This window comes from Leptosomus discolor, chromosome Z (assembly GCF_034619465.1).
Source record: "Leptosomus discolor isolate bLepDis1 chromosome Z, bLepDis1.hap2, whole genome shotgun sequence".
Classification (NCBI taxonomy): Eukaryota; Metazoa; Chordata; class Aves; order Leptosomiformes; family Leptosomidae; genus Leptosomus; species Leptosomus discolor.
The window spans coordinates 26,167,879-26,192,824 of record NC_141419.1 but is presented as its reverse complement, the minus strand read 5'-3'; the positions used below and the strand labels follow the sequence as shown (position 1 = coordinate 26,192,824).

General features: G+C 38.9%; 1 protein-coding gene across 2 annotated transcripts; it reads right to left on the bottom strand.

Annotated features, from left to right (window-relative positions):
• Positions 1-503: 503 nt before the first annotated feature.
• On the bottom strand, positions 504-19,641 carry TNFAIP8 (TNF alpha induced protein 8). Of its 2 annotated transcripts, none has more exons than XM_086479477.1 (2): positions 19,596-19,641; positions 504-1,199 (listed from the first exon to the last, which is right to left on the bottom strand). In XM_086479477.1, the coding sequence occupies exons 1-2, from the start codon at positions 19,624-19,626 to the stop codon at positions 634-636; spliced, it is 597 nt and encodes a 198-aa protein (XP_086335603.1). In that variant the 5' UTR covers positions 19,627-19,641; the 3' UTR covers positions 504-633. The 2 variants fall into 2 exon arrangements, with proteins under 2 accessions (XP_086335603.1, XP_009944311.2); XM_009946009.2 differs by lacking the exon at positions 19,596-19,641 and adding an exon at positions 3,532-3,553.
• Positions 19,642-24,946: the final 5,305 nt, after the last annotated feature.

The following is a 24,946-nucleotide window of genomic DNA, read 5'->3' as shown; positions in this document are numbered from 1 at the left end:
GGAAGCAAGCATCTGTGCGGATCTATAAGGATCTATACTTGGTAGCCTTGCAGACAGGAAGTTTCCACCACTGACGAACAAGCCTGTTAAGACTCTACATGACAGCATCACTGATATTATTTAAAACTGAATGCTTTATAAGGGCAACAATAGTAAGCTGTGATCTGTGCAGAGCATAAAAGACTATAAATGAATCCAATATATATATTTTACAAAGAAGTCAAAGAAATTATAGAGTGTACCATCACCATGATAGTCTGCTACCAATATTACTGGTCTCTGATAGTTTAGAAATAATGCTGTAAATCTATGAAAAATGTGGATTGTCTGACAGCATATTGTTTGGTTTTGTGTATCTATCTTGCAAGACTACTTGGGCTGTTCTGTTCTATTGTCTTTATCCAGCTGTTTCTGCAGGCAAAGCACAGTAAAAAAAGTCATGTGCAGTCTTTCTTCCAGATAGACTGTGAATAGCAACAGATAGCTCATAATAAGGAATCAATTTAATAAAGGTATTTTGGAAATACTTGTCATAATGTAAAAAAACCTTTTTGCATGCTCCCTTATTCCTTCATAAATCAACAGTGTTCCGTCTACAAATAATGCACAGGCAGTCAACTTTATTACAAGTACTTATATGTTCCCCTCATCTAGCATTTTGTTGACACCATCACAAAGTTTCTGCAAATGGAGTTTGTAAGGTCCGAAGGGATTGTACAAGGCAGCCAAAAATTCACAATCAGAGAAGTGATCAAACACATTGTTGACGCGTCCATGCGACTTTGCAGTTAGGTGACGCTGAATGATTTCATGAAGTAGCTCTCTACAATCGTTTAACAGTTTGGACAAAAAATTCCTGTCAAAGGTATAATCCACCTGATGGAAACTGACCACGGTCTTAGCCAGTTGATGAACTTTCTTCTTGAATTTCTCCATCAATGCTATTTCATCCTGATTAAATTGGTTGTTTCTGTAGAGAATTGCCAATTTGAGGACTATTTTAATGAGGTTTTTGATGATTTTCTCTGCTTCCTTTTTATTTTGTGTATATTCTTTTGTCACTCTGTAGAGCTCATCTAAAACATCACTGCTTGTATCATCAATCAAAGTAGTTGCTATTGATTTGGACACCATTTTTCCAAGGATCTTCTTCTGGGCCTGAATGGCCAGACTTTTGGAGTTGAAGACATCTGTGGCCACTGGGGGGGAAAAAAAAAAAAAAAGTATGCAGTCAATACCTCATAACAGACTTACTGAGACAGTAAGTTAAGGACTATTTCCATGTCTATCCATTCGTATTTGTCCTACTAACTGCCACAAAAATAATGCAAACTTATGTATGTAGTTGCAGAAAACATCATATTTTCAATCCCTAGAACTCTGTTGTCTTTAGGTTTACATTCTTTTAGATTGTTTTACTTTTGAGAAAACACAAAATGAGATAGAACTTCCTCAAAAATGGTTTAAAAGATCTCTCTATATATGGATTGATGCGATTTCAAATTGAGGCAATAAACCTGCCCTCTTTGATCAGATGAGTCGTAAGTCTTATCTGATTCTCATATTCATAACGAAATCTGAGACCATGACTATCCCAATGTCATAACAATTGCCACAGCTGCTTGATTACAGATAGTAATTCAGTGAACTGACTAGTGTAAAACTTTTTCCTGCTTAGCATTTTACATGATCAGTGAATTCAGATCCCACACATCTGTTACATTTTTATATACATATTTTATACATAGATACATTAGAAAAAAATACAATGCAACCACAAAAATCCTTTGTCAGCAAACAATACTGAGATTCTCTGGATGCAATCTGAAGAAGCTAGTTTTCAGAAGGAAAGCAAGTATAGATTAGCACTTCTATATCCTATACTTAACACAGAAATAGCCAAAAATTCCTATTTCCAGGTTGAACGGTCTAGGAGATGGCTGCCTTTATGCTGCAGCTTTCTCGGAGTCTCAGGCTGAAGGAAAACTTCATCTATTTACATTTATTTCACATATGGAAGGTTTGCTTTGCAAACACGGGGCCTGGAAACATTTCTTTTTATTTTTCTTTTAATGAAAATACAAACCCTGCAGATGACAAACAGTAAGTCCCTGAATTTAGGAAAGGTTTCCTCTGAACTGTTTGTATTTGGGCAGCTGGATGTGTTCAGTTGCAGGGTGCTTCTGGGGTTCCAGCAAGTAGAAGGAACTTGTACTTCAGGACATGAGACACACAGCAGTGTCTTCAACAGTACCTTTGAGAAACTTGGGAACAAGCTCCTTTCAAGCAGGTTTGTTTCTTAAGACTTTTGCTGCATTCCTGTATTTTGTTTTGAAGCGTGAAGTGTTTGAGTGCATTTAAAAAAAAAATCTTCACTACACGAGGACACTCAAAAATGAAAGAACTCATTGTTAACTATCTTGGGCAAGGCACTCAAGATCACAAGACAGACATGTTTCTCAACCGCAGATACGGGAAGACATTAAAAATGCTAAGCAGTCTGAACTGAAAATGTTAGAGTCATTTTTTGTGCTTTTAAATCTAAAACTGCAACCATTACTGTTCAAATAAAACTAATCGAAGTATTTCAAATGGTGGTCAAATATTAGAACTCAACAGCCAATACTTTACAAAGGTCTACAGATGAATGATAGCTTTTTTCCTCCAAAAGAGAAATATTGATTGTTCTTTCATAATTGTTATTTCTTAAAGCCTTCCAATTGACTAATTGCTCATAGTATCTTCTTTCTGATGCTCTACAAAAATGTACAGATGTTTGTACTAATAGTAGTTTCTGTTTCAAAGTATCTTCTATAAATTTGCAGAGAAAAACTCCCACAATGTAATACATACATATCTTAAGATGTTCTTTCCTGGGATGCTGTAGGTATTGTTACGAAATGCTAACTATATCACACAGAACGCTCCACTGTAATTGAAAAGAAATTCATACAACCTGCCTCCAGCAAGTCACACAAACACTTAGGTATGGTTCTCAGAATTTACACATATCAACCTTCAAAGTATCAATTGCAAGAAACTGAAAACTCAACAGTTTTCTAAAAAATTTACAGTTTTTCAACAAAACTCCCCCTTACATTACATAACTTAAGATTTGACAAAGTGGAGAGCAACATGTAATTACCACTGCTAAGCAAACCAGGAATTGCTCACTTACAAGAGGTGTTAAACTCTTAATGTCATGTCTCTAAAAACTGTTCGAGTTTTGGGACTACCCAGCGCAGCCTATTTTCTATCTACTTTGCAATACACCAGAAGTCAGCTTCCTCTTCCCTGTGTTATTACATGGGTTCCAATTTAATTGCTAAATACATACATTTCATACTTCAGTATTTCAGCCAATCCAAAAAGGAAGTTGCAAACTGTATTTAAAATCAAAATTTTTCCCCATTACTGATGGCAAAAGGACCCATCATGCATTTCACACTTAAGTGATTAAATAAAAGATTATAGAGCTCATTCAGACTGAACAGATATACTTCCTTAAAAACCAGTAAAATTATCACTTACTTGTTCATCACATGGAATTATAATTGTTAATGCTGACAGCAGAGAGGCAAAATAGCCGAAGTGAAGAGTGGCCTGAGGCTTATTTATTCTGCTAAATCCAGCACACACTTTATCATGCACTTCGAAACGCTATCAGAAGCTCTCACAGAGGTTTCCCCCCCTCACCATAACAGCAGCTCTTCTCAGCTACCCTTCTCCTGCCTGTGGTGCTTCATGTTGCTTTGACACCTCAGAATGCAAAACTACATCGCAGTGGTTTCACTTCCTTGAAAAGAGAGCTGAAAGGAAATTGCACTGCTGAGCAAGCAGTGCAACACCGATAGCCGTTATGGCTAACTGACAACTGGAACCATTAGCAGAAAGGGAGGGAGAAGAAAGGTCCTGTGGCTCGAAAGGGCAGTGACGTGTCAAGAAGAGGTTAAAACATTAACCTGGTACCTGCAGATGCAGACACCCCCGCGGATGGGAGATGCCCGATTCACAGGTCACAGGAGGCTGGTGAGGGATGGCTGCCAGCTGCACACGTCACCAGCCCCCCATTCCCAATGTGAGGACAGCCGAGCAGCCCCTTTCAAACCTCTGACTACAGACACGAGCACCTAAAAATAAGCCTGTAAACGCACATTTAGGCAACTACTTAAAGCTGCCTCATTTTCTTAGGGCTGATTGATTGTATGTAGTCACCTTTTAAGACTGATCACAGTAGCTGGCCAGGATATACAAATCTCTGATCACACCTATGGTATCAACAGGTCCCATCCTTGCACTCTAAACAGTGCCATTTCTCTGTTGGCCTGCAGTAGCTCCAGAATTTGGGCAGGTCGTCCCACTAATTTTCAGCATATCACAGTTTTTCCACGTGACTGCTCTTTATAGCTCCTATTTCCTTCCTGTGCAGTATTACACTTCACTCTTCAAAAGTGTATCATCAAAAAATACCCCTTTGAAATCAACGGGATGTCATTTTCTGTACAATCTATACAAATAAGCATGACTATGTTCGTTAGAGCTGCCCCTCTGCTGAGCAGAGCAGTCCAAGGGGAAATGCTCTCAGAGGAAATCCTGCCTCCATTACTTAGAAATGCACAGGTTCTTAGGGATAACAGGGACATCCGTAAAGTCTTCTAATTCATGATTTAGGGGAGCAAACAAGTTGCTAGAGGCTGCCTCCTGTGAAAATTGGGAGCTTATTAATTATTAAACTTCTCAATTTTCACAACGAACAGGATGTACGTTCAACATTAGTATGCTGTGTGTTAAAATCAATAAATATCAGACATGTAGCAGTCTCGATGCGTATTGCCCAAAATATTGTACTTTACACATGTTTTCCTTAAAACTGTGGTGGAAGTATAAACTTTCAGTGAAAATTTAGAATTCTGGGTTAATGAGCTCTCAGGAGACTGCTATAAAAGTACAAGGTTACTACTTATGGCTGTGATGCTGACTTTTCCCTGACAGGGAAGCTAGTACACCTCCCTCTACTGTGGCAAATGCCTATTACCAAACACTGTATTTCTCAACTCTATTTAAACTAAAAGGAGAAAAAAAAAAAAAAAAAGTTGAATCAGATTATTTCACTGCCTTAAATCAAGGCAGAATGTTTTTTTCCACAAGATAATAGTCAATAGTAAATTCAACATCACTTCCAGTTGAGTGCATTCAATCTCATGTACACTTGAGTCACTGAGTATTTTTATGCTTCTTGTAGCAGGGAAGGACCAGAAAAAAAGCACCCAGTAAAAACTTCCAGTGAACCATGTTAAATTCCATGGGCAAGTCAAGAGTTGAGCTTTCTGACATGAGTTGCATTTCTAGCGTACATACTCGGTATGTTGACACAACAGTCCCTGAGGAAGAGAAAATGTGACTGTGAAGCCATTAGCAAGAACGCTGCTGTGTGAGGCCCAGTTCTTATTGCAGTGACTGGCATACCATGCACTGCACTATTACCTGGTGAGTGCAAGGTCCAAAAGTGACAGGGGGTTTTGGGCAAGACACAAAGAACGCTTACATGGGATTAGGAGGAAAGAGACAGCACCGACTGAGCGCTTCAGGCAGCATTTAAGACTGTATCACATAGCTTTGAGCAATGTGGCAACTGATTTTCTGCCAAGGCTTCCTGCATGGATGAGTGTGTTCACCTCTCTACAGACTGCGGGTGACAGCTACAGCTAAAAGCCCGCACATGCCGTACGAATTGCATGTTCAGTCAGACTCCCAGAGTGACACAGCATCATTTCCCTGGAGGCAGGTAACTTGAAATCAAGGGGGATTGACTATGCTACGCTTTCCAAGTGTATTTGACCATGAGTCATGCACCTCCAAAATCATGAGATTGCCTAGATATCAAGGGATAAAAAAAATTACTGACTTTTTACTTTTTCTTGTGCCTTCTGCTTTCTGGGTCTTTACAGGGCTAGCCAGAAACATTAAAAAAGGCCAGAAACATTAAAAAAATAAATACACTGAGGCATATAAATAATGACTTCATGTATAAACACATGACTTCAGTAAGGTAATGCTCCAATGGTGATAAACTCCAAGAGCTAGCTTCAGTGAATGAACAAGTCCTCAAGTACAGAACAGTAAGAAATAAGAGTCATAAACCTGTTACCAGCCCTGTAACAATTTCACAAGGTACTTATTACATGACGACAAGACTAAAACCCGAGTGTTAGGATACAGACTGAATTCTTCAGATATGAATAAGGTAAGCTGATTTTTCGAGCTGCCACCATGATTTATAGCTTGTTCTTAATAACCGAGTGAGTGAGTCACGGTTTCAAAGAACATTTTTTGGTGGGTTTTGATTTGTGTTTTTTTCTTTTTAAGCAGAAGAGCCAGTGTTTTGATTCTTATCTAAGTGTTTCAAAGTTTCCTGGGTGAAAAGTGTGTTAAATTTAAGCTTTTTAAAAGCACAGATAAAGTTCTTGCAATGTAGAATTCATTTCAAAAACGCAGCAGTCCCCAGACGTCCCCTTCAGCATATTGGCCAGTCTCTGCATTCGCAAGCGTCTGTTCACTTGCTGGCTTTTCAAAAGCTGATGAAAACCGAAGCTTGTACCAGACATGCAAGACCAGACAGTGCTCCGACAGCTTTCAATCTTCGACTTCAGACACTGGGACTGCAACTTCTAAGATGGCTGATGGAAGGGGTGAGAAGAGACCAGGGCAGCCACAGAGTTTATTGAGAAAAGGACTGCAACAGGGCAGACGGCTTGGGTAAGCGCCGTCAGAGAGTGGAAAACCCAGAGGGCAAACGGCTAAGTGCAAAGGAGAAAAAAAAAAACCAAACCACCAATGAAAACCAAGGGCCATACAGTACTTATTTCTTCCACATATGTCTCTATTTCTTTGATTCAGGTACACAAAGTCTTTGTTTGAAGAGCAAATATTTTATTTGGCACCTTGCTTTTAAAAAGGGAGATTTATATATGAATATCAATATTAATTAGAAAACTGTTTAAACTAAAATTTTCAATGCATACAAAGCACTCGTTCATAAAGGTAAATAATCTTTGCCTATGGTTCTCTTAATAGGTATAGTAAATTGTACTAAATTCTCACTCACCATAATCTTTAACAACTGAGCATACTGCGAGAATGTTAATTAGTCAAGCAATGTGTACTAATTTTAATATTCACACTGGAAGACCTTCAAAAGAAAAAATACCCAATCTGAAGCCAAGCCTAATGCATGGCAAATATTGCATGAGCAGGCTTACTGGATTTGGAAGTCAGCTCTGAGGCTGCAAGTCACTCTGAAACAACAGTTAATCAACCAATTTTGGAAAAAAAATCTGACTAACCAAGCATTTTTTGAAATATACAGTATGTCTAATAATGAAAGCAAGCATACACTCAGCAGCAGGAACAGCGGAAAGTAAATAAAAGGTAGTGAACACCACTGAGAACACCATTTTTTACTCAATAAAGCACTGAAGAACTCATTGTCAATAGGTTTGCAAAATGCATATGATATTGTTACATGCTTCCTGATTTTGCTATTTAATTCTAGCCTTACTGTAGTAAAATGTCCAAAATTTGACCAACAGCAAAAGATAACCCACTTTCTAGCTGCAAATCCATGGGAAAAAAAAAACAAAAAACAAAAAACAAACAAAAAAAACAACCAAACACAGAAAACAAAATACTTTTTTGATCAAGAGGTGTGAAGAATTGTCAAAACAAGTACCTGGAGGTTAAAGCTGGGAGCATGACAAGGAAAGATGCTATTTCCAACAAGAATGTATGTGCAGAGTTTTGCAGTCCCACGAGAGCAGTCTGTGCCAACAAGTTATTCTGGTTTTACATGCCTGTGCTTCCCACAGCCACCCTGTGCATCACATGATACATACACTGTGGCTGATTTAGAAATTCAAAAAGCCTTCTTAAAAGCCTTTTTTCCTAAAGCCTCTGCATGTATTTTAATTAACAGTGCAGCTTTAATAAGAAAAAAAATAAGTAAGACTGACTTCTGATGACTGTTCTTAGAGAAGCGTATGTTAAAGTATGTTGGATATTAAACAAAGAAAAAGACAGTCACACAGAGTAGGGTCATGAACTTAATTTGGTGTTTCACTCCTTTGCCATCATTTGTTACCCTTGCTGGAACGTTACAACAGGTGCTGTCATATTAAACATGCAGCCTGTGTATTTTAGCTGTTGGCCATTTCAGAGCCACATCCAGTTCCTCTGTATCTACCAGATCTCCATGCATACTCAACAGTAATACTGCACAAATCTTTTTGTGGGAAATGTATCTTAGGTCATTCCTTCTGACTAAGCAAATGCAACGCAGGTACTGTACTTTTTTTTTGTCCAGCCTTAGAAACGCGTACCAAACTGTAGCAAGAAAACAATGCCAAGCTCCCTAACGCAAGCAGCGCTTCCAGTAAAATAATTTGGCCATTACAACTGACTGTTTTACCAAAAGTTAAAGTTGAAAAAGAGGTATCTACTTGTTCTTACAACCACCCTGGCAAAAGGAATGTCTTCTCACAGAGAAACCTTAGCTGAATGCACAGGACCTAGAGTGCAACAGAAGAGCTCCTGGCTCTAACACAGAAGGAAAAGCACTGCAACCAGTAGCCCTGGGGAAGTTTGACTCCATTGGAGAGACTTAAATTTCACATGGGGGCAGGGGTAGGGGGAAGTTAAAAGGAAGTTTGAGACACACGTGAACTGGAAGGTAGGGACAAGATGGCAATGTGGCATGAGAGGAACACGGAACTCAACTGCACGGACAAGGTAGCAACCTGGCTGTCAAAATGCAAAGGGCATATATAGTGAATGGCATGTAAAGAGAGCCACAGCAGAGGCTTCAGAGAGTTCGAATGACAGAAAGGTTTGTTAGTGATCTTACCATGGCTTAGAAAGTAGCTAATGATGTTCTTCCTGTATTTCTAGTTCTGGTTCTTGAGTGCTCTTCATGTCGACCTGTACACCACCCTGCCTGTTTCTTGCAGACAGGACGCCAGTCCCTCTGTATGTCTCTCTCAGTGTAATGTCGAAAGAAGCCTGGATTGCTAGCTTGCACTTTGTTTATATATGTTACACTCTTGTATTGTCCCCTGGTTGCTCTGACAAACTAAATGACACCCGCCTGCCCCCCCATTTGATGTCTGTCTTCTCCTTCCTTCTGACGCACTGAAGATTGCCAGATACAGAAAAAAACAGTAGTGATTCCTAGGGCGCTCAGTTCTCCAGTGTCTGGTTAGCATATTCTTTTTTCAATACAAACACTGAACTGTAGATTATAAAGCACAAGAAAATATGCCATCTATGAATTTTACTTATCAGATACTGGCTGTTCTTTAGGCCTGGGACACCAGTGACACCCTTCATCTCTTTCGCAGTTTTTAATTTTTCACTACCTGTTTCCCTGTTTTATAGCATGAAGGATAAGTTTTCTGGCATGAAATGCATGGCTGTTCATAGAATATATGCTTTGTCTACTCTTCCACACCAATCGTTCATGGTACCTGTGATAACAGAGGATTTAGGGGCCACGGTGGTCTTTTCCATTGCCACTGCTAACATGCATTTCCCTTACTTTTCTTTTCCACCAGGCATAAAATAAACCAGTCCCTCAGTTTTATTTTTTTCTCCCAATATTTAGTAGCCACAGCCTGTTCCCTCTGCATCCATACAACAACTACCAGGACTTCCATGCAAACTTCCAGCCATGAAATCAATGGTTAAGAGTACTTTTTGTCCTTCATTCCCTTACTCCCTTGCTGCCAGTTCAGAACAGGCTCCCCAAGAAACAAATGCACAGTCCAGCTGTGGGATTCCTGTTTGTTTCCACTTGGTTTGCTTTATTCCTGGCATCTCCAATTCAAAACCAATGCTCAAAACAGCTGCAAAAGTATGCAAAGTATTTCTATACATAACACTTTTTTGGGGAAAAAACCAAAACAAACCCACCTTTAAAATATTTGATTTAAAAACACCTAAACTCTCAAGCATAAACCAAGACTGCCAAAACAGACATCCAGCTCCCCACATATCTTAAAAGCTTGGTTTGGCTTTCATTAATGTCATTAAAGCCCCATAAAATACAAAGCACATAAGAAAAATTAGGTCTTTAATACTGTTAGCAACCTTTTTGGTAAAATTAGATCTTCTGGTTAAACATCATGTGTGTGAAACTGTCATTTTCTTTTATGTCAGGAAGCAGAGTATTTGGATACAGAATGTTGATACCTGGCAAAGCACTAGCAATCCTATTTATTTTCACATGTTGCAAATATATTTACTGATTAAAACTAGACAGTCTCCAGAGTTCCTTTCAGCCTCAGCTGTTCTATGATTCTGTAAAACCTGCATCTATTTTGTAGTTCACTCCTCGGCCAGGGCATAGGACATTGAGCGCACTGTTTTTTACAGCTATGGACTACTGTAGAATTTAAATGCCCAGATTCTTTATTTTGCACTGGCATCAAATGGTATTTTTAAGTAGGCCATGCACAGCACTGATCAGCTATGAAGGGATATCCACGACCATGACAGGCTGTCGTGCTCGAGATTTTCAGGATTATTATCCAACAAGTAAGAAAGAGGGAATGCAAATTTGAACCCTGAGAAGGAAAGGCCTCAAATGGTGAAAATCAACACCACCAATCCAAATTTCAAACTAGTTAGATTACAGTTTTCCACTGAAATAAAAATGTCAACAGTTTCTCTTTGCCTCATTGTGATACTGCTACCCTCTCCTCCCACTCTGCATGGCATTACCTAACAAGCCACAACAAACTGATCAACATCTAAATCCACCACAACTCTTTCAATTGATTATAATACCAACTGCTTGCCACAAAGAAAGGTTGGTTTAAACATACATCCAGGAAAGCAACATCTTGCATCACAGACTTCTAAATCTCTAATCTCCGGCATTGAGGACAAGTCTGTGAGCTTGGTGCAGATATCTTATCACAGATGTAGACACTAGAGCTGAACTTTATTCTTAGCGCTTCCTGAAGTATCCACTATTTTCTGTTCACAGCTGCTCAAATTCATGATTCATTGTTTCAAGTTCTTTGTTAGTTTCTGAAGTAAAGTTTAAGTCACTATTTCTCACTGAATATATTTAATATAAATGTTTTTTTAAGTGAACGGAAACATTCATTCGTTTTCTCTTTTGCAAGTAGGAAAAAATAGCCCTTGGAATTAGCAGCTGAAATACCAGTGTCATTTACTTGCTTTTACTAATATTAAACCAAAATTTCCTTCTTTCTATAAATAAAACTGTCTTTGTAGAACAGTTTGGTAAAGCAGACATAGTAAAAGCAAAAGCAGATCTTATGAAAACTTCACGTTTTAAAACAATGGAATTTTTGCATTTTTCAAAGTCAAAGTTTCCTATACACTTCAATTAAGTTAATTAAGTGGAAGCTTGCCTGCGCATGTACTGATTCAGTGCTTTATTAACTGCTGCATGAAGTGAAAGGTAAACATTTTGGGATCAAGACTTGAGCGTATCACATTTGTAGAAGTCCACTGAAATCACAAGTCAGCTACCAATGCCTTAGAGAAACCAGCAAGTACTGACCATCACAGAAATGTAAAATACATCTCAGAATATTTCCCTGGATTTGAAATGACAAACCTTTCAAGGATAAACACTCTCAAATAAATGAGATGATAATTCTCACTTTACTGCAATTTATTCTCATTACTGTAAACTGCCAGCAGGAACAGGACTTTCTGCAGACACTCCAACATTTGTATATTGTATGTCAAACTGGAATGTAGGTTTCCCCTACTGCTACGCAAAACTGACTCTTTGATCTTTCATCACTAATCTCTATAGTTACAAATATTGATACTGAATTCAGTAAAAGGTAGGGGGAAATAAATTAGTTTATACAGTATGTATTCAATCTTCCACATTGCTTATGGTGAAACAGATCTGTGGTGAAGATTTTGGATCCCAAGTTCCTCAGACTGAATCTGCCATGCCATGCAGGGGCGTGGGCTCTCTACTTCTTGCTAGCCAGTCAAGCACTAGCTATGAACCACAAAACAGAACTGTGACAGGGAATCAACTGATGAAATTGAATCAAACCACACCCCAACCCAGGCAAGGAAACTTATGAATAAAACAAAAATTTGTAAGAAAACATCCCAAAAGGATGAATGTAGAATGAAACTCTCAAAGGACAGGCTTCACAGTTTCTCTCCTCCTCACTTAAAACAAGACTGTGCCCAACTGACAGCAGATTCAAGGCTTGTGCTTTTGCAAATGTTACGGTTAAAAGAACGAAGTTGCTGGCAGTTGCATTTGCATCACTAATCCCACAGCGTATCCTGTTCAGTAGTCACAATGGAGATGTGTCCACGAAAGAAGTGTACAGCTACCATTAAAAACCACAAGTAATGGCAAATCTACTGATGCAGACAGAAAAACCATGAAAATCTGTAACTTCCAAATCTCTTGCAGTACAAAAAAAGGTAAATGTCAATTTGTGTAAGACTACCATTCAGATTGGTGCTATTTATTAATGCAGAAATTGTCAGTTTAAGCACTCAAATTTCTTACAAAGTCACATACAGCAACTGTTACTACCAGCAGTACTACTACTGGATCTATGAAGTATCTACCCAATAAACAAACATGAAAAATTAATCCTTAGACATTAAAAAAAGTCATTTTGGCTTTAAAGCCATTATGAAATAGTCGAAACTATTTTTAGCCTACTACTTCTTCTATTGAGTGTGATGTACGGAAAAAGAAAAAGAGAAGTTGTTTCACAAACTAGCATAAAAATTAGTAGCTCTTTCACACCTCTTTATGAAATGCTCTCCTCTTACCACACTTTGTAATCTAATTGTACCAAAAAAACCCACACCAGTCTAGAAGGTTGAAATAACACCTGTAATATAGATTTCATTTGCTTTTTCTGTAACTCAAATGTGTTTATAGAGACTCCAAATGTCTGAGGAGAGAGGGGGGAGGGGCAGCAATTTTCTTCTCAAAAAGTAGTATTTAAGAACCCATATGAAACTGTCAAATTTAACAGAAGATTTGACCAAACGATAAATCATTACTGATTAAAGGAATGATGCGTGCTTTTGAATAAAAATTACAAATTACAATTAGTATCTGAGTGTTACATTTTCCTTATGTTATCCCTGGCACGTGTATTACAAAATACTCATTATTCTCGGAAGCCATTCATTTAGTCTGTTGCTATACTTGGAAATAATACTGATAAAAGAATACAGGCTTTCCGAATGTAGCTGCAAGGCCCTTCCCTAACTTAAATACTTCTTTTGATTCTCCAGAGATTCACTGATTTTTGCTCCTTGACCTCTTACCTCTGTCTCATTTATGACAGTGGATAGTTTGTAAATTCCTCAAAGAAAATAACCGAGGCTCTAAGAATTACTATAATACAGCAAATGCTGTCATCAATGGATAAATGGAAGGCAGACATGGAAAGTAAGTCTTCAGTACAACAATCAATTCTGTAAGACAGAAAAGACTGGTAGAATTTGAAAACAAAGTACTATCTTCCTGTATGTGGAGTACTGTGTCCAGTTTTGGGCTCCCCGGCATCTCCCCAAAAAAGGAGCTGACAAACTGAAGCAAGTCCAGCAGATAGCCAACTAGATAGTTAGGGAGTACACGATACAGAGGACAGGCTGAGAGTGCTAGGTTTGCTCAACCTGAAGACTAATAGTGGACCTAACTGATACATCTATTGTTACTGAATGGTTACAGAGAAGACAAAACCAGGCTCTTTTTGAGGATACACAGCAAAAAGAGCAAGGGGTGACAGACACAAGCAGCAGCAATGGAAATTCTCCTTCGAAATGACCACCTTCATAGCAAGGGCGGCCAAATACTGGAATATGTTGCTAAAGAAGTTTTAGGACCACCACTCCTGAAGACACTATCGACTGGGAAAAGCCTAAGCAATCTCATCTAACCTTGAATTCAAGGCTGGCTCTGTCTGGAGTGGAAGGTTGTGCCCGATGACCTCCAGAAATTCCCTGCAGCCTCAGTTAATCTATGATTCTCTCTGTCAACCACATAGCTCAAGGGACTGTATCTTATTTGAAATTAAAACACGAGTCTGGCAGTTTGCTATGGATTACAATATTTGATTGCATAAGTATAATTATATTAATGGAATTTTCTCAAAGCAATCTAACATTCAACCCAACAATCACAGCTAAATGATTAACCTGTTAAAGAGTTTGAGTGACCCTCTCAAGTAACCTACCAGCTACAGCTAGTGCTTATCCTGTGGCCTCTGCTCAAATTACCACCTAGCTTCCTCACACAAGGAAGAGCTAGCTAAATACGTGAGTAAGAAGTGTTCTGCAGAAGACAACTACTCCATGTGGACTTCCAAACGTGGTATACAACCGAAAACACCAGTTCAACCCATTCAATTCTGAGCCTGTAGAAGAAGAAATGAGAGTGGTCACCTAATTCATTCACAGATAAGGGTAAAGGTTACCCTTATTTGGCTAGGAATAAACCCAACCATTCTTTCCATTTCTAAGGGGAGAAATGCAGAGCTGCTTCCAGACTCATGTTTTAACAGCCTTAAATCAGTGCTCTTACAGAGAGGTTCAAGTGCCCACATCTAGAGGGAGCTGCAGCAGGTGTACTACAAACCATGACAGTTGTGCATTCCTGTCGTCAAAGCCCTTTACCTGTTTCCTGTATCTTGCTTCATTAAACATACCATCCTCCAAACTACATTAAAAAAATCTAGCAGTTCTGACTCGCCTGTGCACCATGGTTTTATTTCCTCCTAATTTCCCACTGCTTCATCTTCAATAAGGTGATAGCTTCTTGTTTTTCCTTGCATCATCACTATTTGAACCTCTGACAATGTTTTCCCCATGCATATGTGATATAGTATGACAGTGTCCAGTTAGTAATAATTCCTTCTTTCCAATTTCTCATAAGCTTACTTCCCTTATTCCTTCTTTCCTCTACTGAAGTGATATATTTTGCCTTTGGCAAATCTTGAATTCTAATAATCTATAGAAGGGATGACATGAAATGTCAAATTGTTAAGCATTGCTTTGATTTATAGAGCTGCGTACATGATATGTATGACCCCAGTGATCTTTTAATTCTCTTCATCATCAGTAGGCAACTTATCTGTAGAATAAAAAAAACATCCTCAAACTGACTAATCTAGATTTCTGACACATCCATTGGGGCCAGATGATTCTGAACTGAACTTTTCAGACTACTTTCAACAAAAGGCCCCTGTTTCACTGGCCTTAATGTTTTACGGAGATTGTTGTTTTGACAAGGGAGGTTAGGCGAAGACTAGGTGAAAAAAATAAGCCCACATTTTGTTGTCTTCAAGGTGAGAGCAGAAGGTGGGTCTAATAAGTGGGGATAAGTACTAATTGTATGGATAATGCTCTACTTGCACAGTCTGGATCTCCCCTTTCACTGTCATGAAAGCATAAATGGTTCTAACAAATTTGAGTTTTGGAGATAATGGGATGGAGAATCATGCATTACAGACTCCCATAGACATTTTGTCAGTGGCCTGTAGGAGCACAAGAGCAATTTGTTACCTAAATGAACATGATTCTACTGTGGAAAACTTTCTCACAATGAGAGGTGACTGCAAAATGTCAAAGCAAATACATGACTACTCACAGGAGGGAGTATTGACTTCTCAAAACAGTGAGTGCTCTGTGATTTTATAACCCCTGTATCTCTGTTCTGAGCTCTAAAAGGAACAAAACAGGTGAGCTCATTCCTCGGTAATCTCATTTGGATTACAAAATGATAATTGTGTCTAAAAAAGCTCTGAGCGCTTGTAGGAATGCAGAATCTCTCTCTCCCATGAAATGTAGTACTTTAAGTATGATAAATGCAGGCTCTCATTGCTTCCGAGTTTGTAACACAATAACCATCTTTTCACAGGCTATGTAATACATTCACAACATAAACCCTGTAGAATAAATAAAGCTGGAGTTTTCTGAAGCTTTACATAAATTACTGTTTCCTTCTGTTGAAGAAATGTACGGAATTCATTAACACTACAATAATTTTAACCGGTATTGTCATGTATTAAAAAGGGTATATTAATGATACATATTTTTAATACGACACCATTAAGAACATTTCCTTCAGATCTCATAAAGGAATTAAGTCAAGTAACAGCCTGAAACCATTTGGTACCTTCCTTGCTACATGACATGCCACCATGTAACCCCAGATTGGAAGTACACCACGCAGTTAAATGCTATAGTCGGTTTCTTGATTTTGCCACGCTCTTTGTTCCATCCAGGGCAAAAGTAGCTACAAGAAAATGTGCTAGGGTTATTTATACCACGACAGTTGTTGGAATCTGTAAATGCAATACAGATTGATGCCATACATACACCACCACACACACACGCACATGCACACACACATATTTATCACGGCATTGTGATATACAGCTGAATACCAAGATTGTTCTAATGTTACTAGGCAGCATGAGGGAAGAAAAAAAAAAAAACCCTGTGTCATGTTACCATTCTAATACAGACCATGCAGAGATCAAAGGCAGAAGCTGAACAGCCCAGATACACTGTTGCACACCCCATACCCAGGAATTAGTACAAAATAAAGCGAAGTAATGATCGTCTTCTATCAATGTCTTTTTACTCCCAGTTCTTGGTAAAAAATTAAGATTTGACTTGAGGTGAAAGACTCTCCCTTTATTTGTTTAACTATAAAAAAGAAAATCTTCAGGAATTTACCATTCAAAATTGACTTTGATTTCGCGTTTCACTGTCACAATGGGTGTAGTTAATTTTTACAGTAGTAAAACCTATAGTCTTTGATCTTGTTACGCAGATTTTTTTAAAAAAAACAACATATCAACCTGTTAAATCTACTTTTATAGACATCCCAATGTTCTCCAAATACTGCAATTCACTTGTATAAAGTAACTGGAAGTGAAGACTGCTCCCTTTAGCATCAGATCATTGTCAGAACATACATGACATTCAGTGCTATTACTGTGCCCTCAACCCTGCCTTTCGTTCAGGCTGTTCTTCTAACACATGGTCTGAGCATCATGCCTGGAATCTGCAACTGAATTTCAAGAGTTCCTTATATATCCCTTCACTAGCTCCTGGCCAGTTATGCCTCCCTGGCTACCTGAGCATCTCTGCTTTAAGTAAAATAGAAAAATTCTGCCTTTGCTTACAAGCAACATTAAAATAACATTTTTCGTGTAGCATTCTCCTCCTTTCACTTTTTAGCATGTGGCAGATTAACCACTATGCTCTCATTGCCAGCTTTGGCCCTGAAATGTAAAGATTCTGGTAAAATAACTATTTTAGAATTGTCCAAGTGTACCCTCTACCCCTTCCATAATCAGTCACAGACCTTTACCTACCAATTCCCTGTCTGGACCTCATAATTTGTAGTTAAATCAGAATGACATTCAGTCTTGCACCTGAAGGAAGAATCAACCACCACCCCTTTGGTAAACCACTTAAAAGATTATATATCCTCAATGTAAAAAGGCTGAACCTCAAACTCAGTTTGAATTTGTGAAGCATCAATTTTCTTCACACAAAACGCACAGCTTCTTGATGAAACAGAGCTAGTTAGTTGGAAGACTTTGAATGCCTATTTTATGCCACAGACACTGGACCACTATAAATCCACAAGTATTTTTAAGTATATTGATCAGTGATCTTTCATGCCATGTTCAATCAGACAAGTCAAAGTAGCGTAAAAGCTGCACTTCTACATATTCACCTGTTAATCCCAGTCTTTATTCACGTACACACTAACCCCCCTTTTCCCACACATCTTCTAAATTATTCCTTTACAGATGGGAGTAAATTACCAGGAATACATTCACAGACCAACTGAAAAACCTTCTCAGTGAAATTTGTATCTCATCTTCCCACAATGGCTACTGTTTTTATTTTCCATTCTAACCTATTAAAATCACAGGACAGCAAAACCCAAATATTTTCCCTGCTAAAAATAACTAACCAAAAAGCTACTCTTTCTTTCCTGTCTCAGCCACCTGCTCCAAAGGCTTTTTTCAGCATGAAGACCTTGGTATCTCAATTTTTTTTTGAAAAGAAATGCATGGAAAGGCAAAAATATTTTCATGGAATTTGAAGAATCTCAGTCACCTAAGAAGGTAAGAGGTTTCTTTAAACAAGAAAATTTACACTTCAAATATAGCCAACTCAGTAAATTTGGAGCTTCCTGTATGAAACCAAGGGATCTTTCATGCTATGGCATGCATGCATGCTGATCTCTCCTGCTGTAAAACTGAGGGAAAATGCTCATGCTGTCATATTCTTATTCACATACTCTCTTTTTCAAACAGTTTCTATAGAGAAGTATTTCTTTTAAGTTCTGCTTTTCAATAAACCTGTCCTACAGAATCTTCTTGGAAAAAAGAAGAAAAGCTGTGTTTTAGTTCATCTCTCCACTCAATGAGAAGAAAGAAGAAAACAGATGGCATCATTGTAATTCTTATAAAAATACAGGCTATTATGCTTCATTACTAACTAGGTTCTATCAGCACTATTAGCATTAAGTTTGACTCAGCCCAAGCTGACTTTTCTACAAATCAACAAAATACTCTTCTATGCAAGTAAGCAAGGCCCTGGTAATGTTATTCTTCAAGTAGAGGAAGTTGTACAGAGTGTGATGGGAAACCCATCTGAAATATTCTGAAAATTTCTTGTTTTCACCAAATACAAAATACTTACATTGCCTTACTGCTTGCTTATCTGCAGTTTTTTAAAAATTATTCTTCTGAGCCACACTGGATCTCTGTAAATTTCAGTCTCCCTAAGGACTATTCGTAACCATGAAACATCAATTCTTTTCTAAGAAATCCAGTGTATAAGCGCACCATCGCCCTGTTCTCTCTTCTGTATAAATGCTCTTTTGTATATAGGCACTTTCAGGAAATTGCCCTCCTCCTCCCCCGCTTGCTCCCTACTGTCCTACTCTGGCTCGCACCCCCTCCCAATCAACACTAGGGAATAATTGTATTTTTGTTGGAGCACTTCCAGCTCCTTCACACGCTCCAGTCTAACAGCAGTAAATGAAGCCCTGTAGCACACTCCTCTCAGCTTTAACACACGCACAAGCATGCACACACACGCACGCATGCACACTCATTCGGACAGGGAAGTAAGCGGCGTCAAGCTCATTCCCAAAATAATGACCTTTCACTTCTCCCCCATGCAGCTTCCTCTTTTGCTGAAAAATACAGCGCTTCCAAATTGAAAAAAAAAAAAAAAATCTTCCTCTTTCGATATTCTACTACCAGTGTTTTGAAACACCGTTTCTTCGACGTGTGAGTAAATTATCATTGCCGAGGCAGACAGACATCCCTGAGTGCCAACACTTCAGTCATTTCATATCCAGCAAAACTGGCAGGACTTTTGGATGATTTTGCGAAGGCATTTTCCCCTCCCCTTTGAATACCCAAAAGCTAAAGTGAGCAGAAACTCGCCTCCGCACTCACAAAAGCAGCACTGGCAATGTAAGCATGCACGTTTCCTCTCCTGTGAAAATACTTAAAAAACCATACCTTCCTTGGGTTCATCAGCCTCCGAACTCATGGTGTCAGCGCAAGGCACTGGGGACCAGACTACAGCTGACGTGCGCACCGAGAAGCAGCCGCAAGTCAACTTATCAAAAAAAAAAAAAAAAAAGGGCGGGGGGGGGGGGGGGGGGGGGGAGAAAAGAGGGTTGGGATTTTAAGGCAAAAGTCTCTGAATTCAGCAAATCACAACTAAGCTACTTGAAAAGGATCCCGCCCCTTTCTCAGCTGCACACCAGCGACCGTCTGGAAAACCAGCACCTTCACAGAAACCTTCATTTTACTCGCCAGCAGTCGCGGTTTATGCGTTTTATTCTCCTCAGTCTGTAGGAAGGGTGGAGTTTCACTTGTTGCAGCTTGCCAACGTGGTATGAGAAAGCAAGCAGGGGAGACCAAAAAAGTCCTGAGCGTGGAGCAGTGTCTGATTGCGGTAACTGACAATCAGATTGGAGATCTCTCAACGTGCAGGAAAATCTAACTGGAATCAATTATTTTTTAAGCCTAAATTGTACATTTCAACACCAGTTACTATCTGGAATTAGTTCTGTAGCCTCTGTAATTACACTGACTAATACAGGATGACTAAATACATGCTTAAAGGATGAGAAGCAGCAGCTTTCTTTTAGGTAGTTTAAGCTAAATAATTATTTTTTCTTTCAGTCATGCTCAGTGCATGGTCCCATGTGCCCTAAAAGGATCAATTCACCTCTCCTTCTTGGAAAAACTATCTAATTCTTTTGTGCCACAGACCCCCCTACCTCCTAGAAAAGATCGTTGTTTTTAACTATTACACAACACTGCTGTACAGCACAGCAAGAGAACAGGGGTCTTTTGCAGCCACCCCCCAGCTTACCATGTATCGTACACACCTTCGGATCAAAATTAGGGGGAATTACTTGTAAGCCTATTTTCCAATTGGCATAGCCTCCAGTAAAATCACTATCAAAAAGGAACCATCTTTTCTCACTTACTCATTTAGTATATTTTTAGCACAGTGAATAGGACAAAACCTCAGTGGAAATGTGACTGCTTAGAAAAAAGGAGAGGCGTGATTTCTCAGGAGAAGTCCTGATGGTGCTGCCAGCTCCAACATGCAACCAAATTCCCACCTATCAACCCCTCACAGGGTTAGATGCATGTGCCTGAGGTTGTCAGGATCTTCCTGGAAGTAATACTATTAAAGGCTATTAACAGTTAGCAAGCATGTCACTAGGCTCAAATAGAAATAGGTGTATTTCAAAATGAAGTCAGAAAGAGCCAAAGCTCTCAGCTGCACTAAACTGGGCCACACAGGAAAATAAAAATTAACCATTTCAAATTGTAAGTCAGCTGTATTCATTAAAGCTTATGGGAAGACTGCAAGTAGGTAAGGTGGTCTTGTAAGTAAAGGGTAGAGAGTCAGAAGGGCAGTATGAATTCTTCAGCCATGGCAAAGTTGCTTTGGGGACTGAGTTAAATAATACTTCAGAACATGAGCAACTTTTGTCCTATTTCTAGTGATGGTATTCATGATAAGGAGAGTCCTTTGCCATGTACTTCTCCCATGCCTAAGACAGACAGATCTCACTTTAGTTAAAAGGCTCTTTGTGACACTGACAATTTATTATTTCGCAGTACGCACAATGCCAGAGGTCTGTTATGGACATTCCCAGAGAGGCTAGCTGTCTTCTACAGGCCTCATCGTCTCCTGTGGCATGGCAAAGCACAGCAGCTGCACCGTTCAAAGCACAGAGAATGAAAGTGACTTACCCTAAGTGGCAAGAAGAAAAAGAAATTATAACACTGGACTACCTAAAGAAGCCACCCTTTCAAGTTTAAAAAAAAAAAAAATTAGAACATTTTAAAAAATTACTGGTTTGGGGTAATTACTGTTTAGTAGATTGAAACTACTCAAAAAAACCCACACACAATAGAAGAGGAACAGGAAGAAACACTGTGTTAGTCAAGATGAAGTGCAATAGACTTTGGGGTCCTTTAATCAAAGGGAGTGTTAGTAGAGATAAAATAGCCAGCATATACAACAGCATCAGGAGTCCTGCATGAACAGATTTACACAATAGACAGATGCCTTTACTTATTTTAGATGACAGACAGACACGGAGACATAATGAGCTTTGTGATTAAATGTCATCAAGTTCTGCAAATTAAGATTTCTCAAATCTCTCAGAAATTTCAGACCTCTCTGCACAGATAAAATCCTGATGATTTTGTTTCATTTCTTCCTTAAAGAGTCAAGATCTCATCTCCTCACTCAGCCCTGTTCCTCCTGAGTACAGGGTCTCAATTCACATTCCAGAAATGTTTCTTTTATGTTTAATTTTGGTTGTCATGCCTCTTAAAAATACATGCATCAGCTGAAAAGACGCCAACCAGACCAAAGAGTAATTTATGTAGGTAATTTTCTGATTTTAGGTTAAACAGTGACTTGTAATGGCATTCAATCATGAGGACATTATCACCTTCTTCAGAGTCTGCACCCAATGAACGCTAATAATTTTACTTAGGAGGCCAGTAAAAGTAATGGAATAAGGCAGGTAAAAATTAAACAGATTCTGTGGACAACACCGGAGCCCAGGTAAGGGATGACACTACCACATCTGCAGGGAAGAGCCAGTTATCGAAGCATCCAGACTGATTTTTGGACCTCATGAGTAACCAACCTAGAAGCTTAAAAAAAACCCTCTTTAATTGTAAACTATGCATGCGATACGGAGTAGGAAGGACAAAACCAAGAACGACAAAAACTTAAAACCAGAATCAGTAGATACAGCTAAATTTCATAAGGCAGATTCTCTCAGGGAAAAGTAACTTCCTAAAATGAAGGGCTTAAAACCCATGACATATTTGGACAGGCACTGTCTCATAGGGAAGGGCAGAATTCCCAGAGAATAAAACTTTGTGTAACACACACACAAAAAAACGGGTTTACATCTAAGTTTCAGCGGTTAGAAGTCTAAAAGCCTAAAAGCCACGAAGCTGTGTAAGACAGGGGGGTACAGTGAAGTATGGTCCTTTACACCCTTCCCTGCTGAAACAAAAAACTTCTGGTTTTACTTTACAAAAAACTTAGTTGGCTTTGTTTTCATTTAGTTTGGGTTTTAGCTCACCATTTGTAGATTGTCCTGATTTCTGCTAACACTAAGGCACGGTTACCACAGAAAGTACAGGCTGTAGCTGGTCTCAGCTTACTACAGCAATATGCAGGGCATTGTGAAAGGATGGGTAGCTGTGTCAGCACGTCCCCAGCCCAGCTCAAAACCTTGCTTATGTTTTGTGTCTCAATGCACAGAGACAGCCCTGTTTACAGAAGCATTTTCTTTTTAGACACATAGGTGACAAATCCTATTACATCTTTTATAAATATTTAAAATAAATAATAAAAATTATAGTAGCCCAAAAACGGTGCCAAAATTACTGCCAAGAAGATTCTGAAGCTCAATGTTGAACACTGCCATGTTTTGGCTCATAAAAAAGAGGAAGCAGCACTACTACATGAAAAGTATCAGGAAGCTGCCAAGGAAGCAAGAATAAATAGCCTACTAAAAAAACCCAACAACTCTGCACAGCCCTAGAACAGTTCTATAGAATGAAGTAGTAATGTAACACTTGAGACATTACATATTCATGTGTTTTTTAAAAAAATAATCTCTGCATGCTTGGTTAACATAATTAAAGTTGTCTGATGATAACTTCTGCTCTTCCAGAACACCACGTTCAATGGATGGCAAACCTTTAAACAATAAAAATAAGGTCCATGCCTAACTTCAACTACTTGCCACAGGCAATAGGCACCAATCATTTTCTCTTTCTAAGCCAACTGCATGTCTTTTGCCAGCTCTAACTGCACTGAGTTATTTGAAGCCACATGACAGAACTCTGATAGTGGCTGAGGAAGTCTGGATTTCCCACCCTAGCCCCAATTGTGAGACAAAAGAAAGACGTGTACAGGTACTCTGAAAGATCATAATACACATAACTGCAGGTAAGGTTTCTTTATGCTATGCCAACAGCCATGCTGGAGAGATTTTATTTCCCATGAATTAGCAAGGATGCACAATGTTGTGTAGATTAATTATGAGAAAGTAAAAGTGCTGCACTACACTGTTCCATGTAAGACTGTATAGCTAAACGAAGTACTGGCTTTCACAGTACTACTGCAAATAAAGCTTTTCAACCAGCTATTTTCATGGAGTAAACTCAACAATACCATACTTAAATTTATAACCTCGGGACTATGTAATCTTTGCCATTTAGTAATATGCAGTAATATAAGGAAAGCTTACACCATCTCTCTTGTGTAGCCCCAACAAGTTGTACCTATTTCTGATGCAAGGGGTTTGGGTGTGAATTACAGGCACATAATGCATGTTTTCACACTGGACAAGGAAAATACTGGATAGTCCTGAAGTATTATTTCTTCACATGTATCTTTTGCAAAATGCAATGAGAAATCATGTGATACACCCATCACCGTAAATGCATTTCACCAATTTTGAATTATTTGAGTTTTTCTCAAACTAATGTTCTGAAAGGGAATGAGATGTAAGATTGTTATATTTCAATCCAAGATCTCCCAAGCAGAAATAAGTGCAGCAGGTCTGGTCTGCTCACATTTATGGAATCTCCAAACATTCTGCCCCATCAGAAGGGAAAAAAAGGTATAAGATAATAGTTTGTGGATAAAAGAGGATAAATTGGTAAATTCAAAAGCCTGGAAGCCACACTGAGATATTGTTAGGAAATTAACTGTAGCTACCTCTTCTACAAGTAGTGCCTTGTTAACTTGTAGGTTTTACCAGAAAGATCTTTTTACATAAGTTACTGATTCAGTAAGCAGTCAAAGACAACATAGAAGTGTGCCCTCAACTTGCTCCATTGGTCCTTTTCTGCACCTCTTCCACTACAACCTTTTTTCAGGCAGGCAGATCATAACTGCACTGAGCTTCAAGATGCACAGGTGTATAAAACAGGATACATTTTTGTTTTCTAGCCCTTCCGTATTAGTATATACTGGTGCATGAGCTCTTTGGCATCCCTACAGAGCACTGAGATCTTGCAGCACAAAGTGAAGAGCTGCTGCCTCTTCCAGTACTGCCCATCTCCTCATACGCAGAAATCCACCTGACAGGCATCCTCCCAGGTGCCAAACTGCAGCCTTGACCAAACTGCAGTCTGTGCCTTCTGTTGCTGCCACACACAGACATCACTTGCATGCAAAGGTGCACATGGACATCACACGTGCACAACAGGTGCACAGGCAGAGGAAATGTGTGGAGGGACAGGCAGAGTCACAGAAAAAAGTAAATTTTCTGTTTTCTTGCACTGTATGTAAGTTGTTC